The sequence below is a fragment of the Myotis lucifugus genome, unplaced genomic scaffold (assembly GCF_000147115.1).
Source record: "Myotis lucifugus unplaced genomic scaffold, Myoluc2.0 scaffold_7159, whole genome shotgun sequence".
In the NCBI taxonomy this organism is placed as follows: domain Eukaryota; kingdom Metazoa; phylum Chordata; class Mammalia; order Chiroptera; family Vespertilionidae; genus Myotis; species Myotis lucifugus.
In genome coordinates this window covers 1-7,895 of record NW_005878207.1, presented here as the reverse complement: position 1 = coordinate 7,895, position 7,895 = coordinate 1, and the positions used below count along the sequence as shown (strand labels likewise).

Below are 7,895 nucleotides of genomic sequence, written 5' to 3'. Positions count from 1 at the left end.
GCTGGCCCAGTTCCACTTCCTGAGGCGGCTGCTGCTGGTGCACGGCACTGTCCTACGTGCGAGTGTGCAAGTTCCTGCACTACTTCGTTTACAAGACGCTGGCCAGCATGATGGTCCAGATCTGGTTCGCTTTCTACAGCGGCTTCTCTGCCCAGGTGCGCTGGAGGGAACAGCCCTTTGGGGATTCTCTGGGATGCTGGGCCCTTCTCCTGGCTTCCAGGAGGGCGGCAGGCTCGCGCACACTCTCCAGGGTCCTCTGGGGTCCTCTGGGGTCCTCTGGGGCAGGGCTGGCCTGAGGTCGCAGGGCAATGCGACCTTCTCCCTGGCTGCATTCATACAAGTATAGAGTCCGGATAGAGGACTCTATACTTGATCACTCCTGCCCAGCTGAGTGCCCAGCAGTTCCAGGGATATTTGACAGATCTGAGCTGTGAAGCCAGGCAGGGCAGCTACTCCAAAGGTAGATCTTTCTAGGGGAGACAGAATGAGCTTGAGCCCCAGAGAAGAGAATATTGTGGGAGCTGGGTTTCTGGCTTCAAGACTCAACAGTAGCACAGTGAGGAGCAGATGTGCCCGGAGCCTGGGAAGAGTCACAGAGAGATGATTTCCTGTGTGTAAGGACGCCGTCTGAAGATAGATGGCCGTGATAGGGAATAGCTCCCTGTCACGGATACCAAGGCTTTGAGAGGGAGCTTTACAGAGGCACCTGGATAACTTGTATGTTGTTTGTTTTACTGTTTTGTCTCTAGATATTTTATTCTTTTAGATGCTGCTGTACATGGAATTGTTTTCTTAATGCCCTCTGGGGATGGCTCATTGCTGGTGTGCAGAAACACAGATGATTTTTTTGGGATGTTGATCTGTGCCCTGTACATTTGCTGAATTCCTTTATTGGCTCCAGGAGATTTCTGGCGGATCCTTTGGGATTTTCTGCATGTCATCTGAAAATAGAGATCGTTTTCCTTCTTCCTCTCCATGTGGACGCCTTTTATTTCCCTTCCTTACCTACTTGCTCTGGCTGGAACGCCCAGTGAGACGGAGAGGGCTGGCATCCTGGTCTTGTTCCTGAGCTTAGTGAGGACAGTGTTCTGTCTTCCTACATTTGTTAACTAGAATTCTTCTGTAGGAAGAACCAACCATTCCTTCTCCCTCATTTATTTATGAAATTATTTATTTTTATTATTTTTTTAGATATATATATATATTTTTTAAATATATTTTATTGATTTTTCACAGAGAGGAAGGGAGAGAGATAGAGAGTTAGAAACATTGATGAGAAAGGATCATTGATCAGCTGCCTCCTGCACACCTCCTACTGGGGATGTGCCCGCATCCAAGGTACATGCCCTTGGCCGGAATCGAACCTGGGACCTTTCAGTCCTCAGGCTGATGCTCTATCCACTGAGCCAAACCGGTTAGGGCTTTATATATATATATATATATATATATATATATATATATATATATATTAAATATATTTTATTGATTTTTTACAGAGAGGAAGGGAGAGGGATAGAGAGTTAGAAACATCGATGAGAGAGAAACATCGACCAGCTGCCTCCTGCACATCTTCCACTGGGGGTGTGCCCGCATCCAAGGTACATGCCCTTGGCCGGAATCGAACCTGGGACCCTTCAGTCCGCAGGCTGGTGCTCTATCCACTGAGCAAAACCGGTTACGGCATTTAGATATATTTTTATTGATTTCAGAGGGGAAGTGAGAGGGAGAGAGAGATAGAAACATCAATGATAACAGAGAATCATTGATCAGCTGCCTTCTGCAGGCCCCCAACTGGGGATTGAGCCCACAACCCTTGACCAGAATCGAACCTGGGACCCTTCAGTCCACAGGCCGATGCTCTATCCACTGAGCCAAACTGGCTAGGGCTGAAATTATTCATTTTTATCAGTATGGACCCATGGACATTTATTTGATTGTATGTTTTATTGCTCCATTGATCCCCGATGTGTCTTTTTGACATGGCCTGCTTCTCTCTGAGCATATCTTCACTTTCTGGCACTACAAGAGGTTCCAGGCTCATTCTGTTTTTTCTTTGCCCCAACCCTGGAATCAGGCACTCCCATAAGGAGCGCTGGTCCTTCTCATTAGAGAATGGTAGTGAGACACCAAGAGCGAAGTGCTTGGTGTCTCATTGCTGCTGGGGTGCTATTCCGCTCTCAGCAGACAGAGCTAGGAAATGTACACATACCATCCCATGGATAGACGCACATCTCTATGTCTTTCTCTAGTTCTATGTCTGTCTATTTTTTTTAAAAATCCTCACCCAAGGATATTTTTTCATTGATTTTTAGAGAGTAGAAGAGAGGGGGAAAGACAGAGAGAAATATTGATGTGAGAGAAACACATCGATTGGTTGCCTCCTGCATGCGCCTTGACCAGGGCCCCAGGCTGGGAGGAACTTGCAACCACGGTATGTGCCCTTGACCAGAATCTAACCTGGGATCCTTTGGTCCGCAGGCCGATGCTCCATTCACTGAGCCAAACCAGCTTGAGCTATGTCTGTCTATCTATCATCTATCTTGTGTGTACTAAAACACTATGAGTTACCCTGACCAGTTTGGCTCAGTGGCTAGAGCGTCGGCCTGTGGACTGAAGAGTCCCAGGTTTGATTCTGGTCAAGAGCATGTACCTTGGTTGCGGGCACATCGGGGGGTGGGGGGGGTGGGTGTGTGTGCAGGAGGCAGCTGATGGATGTTTCTCTCTCTCTCATTGATGTTTCTAACTCTCTATCCCTCTCCCTTCCTCTCTGTAAAAAATCAATAAAATATATTTTTAAAAAAACCACTATGAGCTCCCACTGATGTCTCTGATTCCAGGCCCACAGAACAAGGCTCAGCTTAGCCTTTTCCAGGTGCTCATTAATGACTCTTGTCCAGCCGTGAAAAACTTGAGTCTTGTAAAATGATTGATCATTACTTATTTGCTCACTCGAAGAATGCACATAAAATGGTTTTTGGAATGGAAACCCATATCCTTTTTTTTTTTTTTTTTTTTTAAATATATTTTATTGATTTTTTACAGAGAGGAAGGGAGAGAAATAGTCAGAAACATCGATCAGCTGCCTCCTGCACATCTCCCACCGGCGATGTGCCCGCAACCCAGGTACATGCCCTTGAACGGAATCGAACCCGGGATACTTATTTGCTCACTCGAAGAATGCACATAAAATGGTTTTTGGAATGGAAACCCATATCCTTTTTTTAAAAAAAATATATTTTATTGATTTTTTACAGAGAAGAAGGGAGAGGGATAGAGAGTTAGAAACATTGATGAGAGAGATCAATCAGCTGCCTCCTGCACGCCCCCTACTGGGTATGTGCCCGCAACCAAGGTACATGCCCTTGACCGGAATCGAACCTGGAACCCTTGAGTCCGCAGGCCGACGCTCTATCCACTGAGCCAAACCGGTTCGGCCCCATGTCCTTTTTTAAAAAATATATATTTTTTATTGATTTCAGAGAGGTAGAGAGAGATAGAAACAGCAATGATGAGAGAATCATTGATCAGCTGCATCCTGCATGCCCCCTACTGGGAGTTGAACCCACAACCCAGGCATGTGCCCTTGACCAGAATAGAACCCAGGACCCTGCAGTCCACAGGCAGATGCGCTATCCACTGAGCAAAACCAACAAGGGCTGAAACCCATATTCTTTAACTGAACTAGATTCTTGCATTGGGAAAGGAGCTGGGCTCATTGTCTGTGGGGTCTCTTCCAAGTCTTTCACCATCCATCCATCCGTGACTCCATGAATCTAAAATGACCAAAACCACATTCTTCAGCCACTTTCCCTCCTGTAGCTCTTTATGGAAGCCCTCCAATGACAACAAGTACTCCAAAGTGCTGTTTAAAAAGAATTAGACCTGGCTTTTCCTCTTTGCCTTTTCCCTTCCAGCAGCACTTAACCCAGTGGTTGTCAACCTTCGCTGCACATTAGAATCACCTGGGAATCTTTTTAAAATCCTGATTTCTGGGCCTCATCCTCCGGAAATTCTGTTTCTTTGTTACTAATGCTGTGGCCCCACCCCATAACAAAGAAACAGAATTTCCGGAGGATGAGGCCCAGAAATCAGGATTTTAAAGATTCCCAGGTGATTCTAATGTGCAGCCAAGGTTGAGAACCACTGACTTAACCCAACCCTTGATTGTAACGAATTTTCTCACTCACCTGGAATCCTCCACAGGTGCTGCGCTGCCTTGGGGAGGTCTCCTCAGGTGAAGAGCATATCTGCTTCTGGACATTTGGCACCTGAAGGCTGGCCACTGACCACATTCTCCCCCCTCCCTAGCCCCTGTACGAAGGCTGGTTCCTGGTGCTTTTCAATCTGCTGTACACCAGCCTCCCAGTTCTGTACATTGGGCTCTTCGAGCAGGTGAGCAGGCTGAGGACTTGCCTCCCCCTTCCCTGTAGATACTCCTGTCTCTGCCACACCTTCTCCCCTGGGGGGCTGGGGTGGGATGTGGGCAGGGCTCCTAGACCACGACCATGTAACCGTTCCCACCGGAGCTCAACCTGATGGTGGGTGAAGTCCTTTTGCCCAGCTACCCCCACCCTTTTGGGACATTCCCAAAGCTCAGTCCCACTGTCTGCCCATCTGTGCCACAGTGGGGAGGGGATCAGAGAAGATGGTTCTCCTGTTTGCCCTGCCCTCCTCCCGAGAGGGTCTGACTAAGTGATCCAGAATAGGGTGGTCCAGTCCAATGCTTAGGACGATGGAAGTGTCTCGTGCCTGTGCTGTCCAGCTGGGAGCCACCAGCCACAGGTGGCTAATGATGGGCACTTGAGGCTGGCCTGATGTGCCCTAAGGAACAAGACTTTCATTTCATTTTGAAAAAAATATATATTTTATTGATTTTTTATAGAGAGGAAGGGAGAGGGATAGAGAGTTAGAAACATCGACGAGAGAGAAACATCGATCAGCTGCCTCCTGCACACTCCCCACTGGGTATATGCCCGCAACCAAGGTACATGCCCCTGACCGGAACCGAACCTGGGACCCTTTAGTCCGCAGGCTGACATTCTATCCACTGAGCCAAACCAGTCAGGGCTTTCATTTCATTTTTTAAAAAAGTTTAAAACTGTGGTAAAACACCAATAACGAAATTCGCCACCTCACCGTCCTCACGGGCATGGTTCAGGCCTGCCGAGCGCAGCCCGGCGCGTGCTTGTTGCTGTGAGCCGGCCTCTAGAACCCCTCCACCCCCGCCAGGATGTGAGTGCTGAGCGGAGCCTGGAGCTGCCCCGGCTGTACATCGCCGGCCAGAAGGACGAGCTCTTCAACTACTGGGTCTTCCTCCAAGCCATCGCCCACGGCATGGCCACCTCCCTGGTCAACTTCTTCATGACCCTGTGCATCAGTCAGGACACGGCTGGGCCCCTCAGTGACTATCAGTCTTTCGCCGTGGTCGTGGCCCTGTCGGGCCTGCTGTCCATCACCATGGAGGTAGGCAGGGCTGCTGCCCACCCCACCCCTGGTGGGAACTTGGACACAGGTCTCATCGCCTGGTGACCCTTCCTGAGAGGCCTTAGCAGGTGCCCCTTGAACCTGGGGGCTTGGTCCCCACCCTCCTCTACGTAGCCTTGCCTGGTGTTCCGGCCCCCACGGCTGAAGCCTCCTCTCCCGCTCAGGTCATCCTCATCATCAGGTACTGGACGGTCCTGGCTGTGCTGGCCATCTTCCTCAGCATCTGCTTCTACACGGTGACCACTTGGGCGAGCCAGAGCTTCTGGCTCTTCACCATCTCCCCCAAGACCTTCCCCTTTCTGTGTGAGCCCCACCCCCACCCGCAGCAGGGACTAGGGTGGCAGCCCTGGAAATGGGTGGGGCCTGTGTCTTTAGAGAATTTGCCCAGAGGCATTCCGGGGGTGAAGGTGAGGAAGGAGGCAGGGGTCTGGAAGAGGGGGCACGGAGCAGGCTCTGGGGAGGCTTCCCCCTGGGCCCGGCTGAGACTCTGCTCTGTCACCAGATGCTGACCGCAACGTGCTGTCCCACCCCTCCACCCTGCTGGTGGTCCTGCTGAACGTGTCACTGAACTCCCTGCCCAGACTGGCCTTGCCTGTCATTTACCAGGCCCTCAAGAAGCCACACTCCAAGGTGAGGGTGGCTGGGGTCCCCCCTGCACATTCCTGGGACCCATCGACCAGAGCTGGTGCTGGGAGCAGGGACTCCTACGGAGCTGGGGGTAAAGGGTTCGAGACCCAGATGCACACCCAGTGTCCTCAGGAGGGGCAAATTATAGGCCCCAGGAACTCAGGAAGGAAGCCATACTTCCTGGGAGGGAGGCGGCCAGCCTGGTTCCGGCAGTGACGTGGTCAGACTTCCACCATGAACTGTCTAGGACTGGGGGGTTGAGATGACAGAAATGACCTGGAAAAGGTTTAGGCAAAAAGGGGAACTTAGAAACACCCCAAGTGTCCATCGATAGATGAATGGATAAACACAGTGTGGTTCATCCATCCACACAGTGGAATACTATTCAGCCTTTAAAAACAAGGAAATTCTGACCCTGTTACAATGTAGATGAACCTTGAGGACATTATGCTCAGTGAGATAAGCCAGTCACAAAAGGACAAATACTGTGTGATTTCACTCAGAAGAGGTCCCTAGAGGGTTAGATTTATGGACAGAAAGTAGATGGAGGGAGCCGGGGCTGGGGGAGTTCGTTTTTAATGGGGACAGAATGTCAGTTTGGGAAGATGAAGTTCTGGAGATGGAAACGATAGTTGCATAACAATGTTAATGTGCTTAATGCCACTGAGACATACACTTAAAAATGGTTAAAATGGTACATTTTATGTCTGTTTTACCACAAATGAAAAAATGTGTATGTGGGGGGCCGGGGGAGGGGGGACTTACTGGCTCAGGTAACAAGAAACTAGAAGGACCAGTTGCAGCTGGGCTGGGCTGGGGCACTGACTGAAACAGTGGACCAAGATCTGGCCACATACCCGCTATGTTCTGCCACACAGGCTGCAGGCATGCTGCCCCACGGTTAACTCCCGGCTTTGCCATGCCAGGGCACTTAAGGCACCTGGTACCTGATCTGGGGTTCAGTCCCAGCGGAGGACTGTGATTGGCTGGTTCAACGTTAGGTCCTAGGGAGAACTGTAGTTGGGTCAACTTGGGTAGGGAAGAGCCTGGCCAGTGAATGGTGACCAAGGGTTATGAATGGCCCCCACCGGGAGCAGGTGGCCCGAGAGTATCCAACAGAGTATGGCAGACTGATGACCTTGCTTGCCCTTTGCTCTGCAGGAGGAGGAGAAGGCTGAGGAGATCACCGCGGAGCCTCTGCCCTACCTTTGCCGGCAGTCACGTGCCCGGCGCTCTAGCTACGCCTTCTCCCACCGGGAAGGCTACGCAGACCTCATCACGCAGGGCACAAGTTTTCGGAGGTCACCAGGGGTCAACAGCAACACTCGGGCCGGTCACACAATCCCCTCGAGGAGTCGCCCTCGCACCAGAAGAAGATGCCATTCTTGGGGAGGAAGAGGCACCCGCACTGCGGGAAGGTGTCCTCCCAGGACACGCAGCCCGCCTCCCCGATGAGCTCCTCCTTTATGGGGAGGAGCAGTGCTCTTTCACCAAAAACGTGGCTCCCTCCACAGACGGGCCGTCTGGTTCTTTCCCCGAGAAACTGCCAGGGAAGCAGGCCAGGCCGTATTCTCCTGAGAATCTGCCACCAACCAAGGAGAGGCCACCATCCCCCAGAAGAAAGCCAGATGCCACTTTCTAAGAGCCAGCCGTGGCCTCCAGGCCAGTCATTTTTAAAAAATATATATTTTTTATTGATTTTGCAGAGATGAAAGGAGAGGTATAGAGGGTCAGAGACATCAATGAGAGAGAAAACATTGATCAGCTGCCTCCCACACGCCCCC

At 50.8% G+C, this 7,895-nt stretch overlaps 1 protein-coding gene across 1 annotated transcript; it reads left to right on the top strand.

Moving 5' to 3' along the window:
- The first annotated feature begins 107 nt into the window (after positions 1-107).
- Positions 108-7,825, top strand: LOC106696023 (phospholipid-transporting ATPase IK-like). The gene is made up of 6 exons (XM_023749372.1): positions 108-155; positions 4,309-4,392; positions 5,230-5,520; positions 5,553-5,787; positions 5,987-6,114; positions 7,273-7,825. The coding sequence occupies exons 1-6, from the start codon at positions 108-110 to the stop codon at positions 7,564-7,566; spliced, it is 1,080 nt and encodes a 359-aa protein (XP_023605140.1). The 3' UTR covers positions 7,567-7,825.
- Positions 7,826-7,895: the final 70 nt, after the last annotated feature.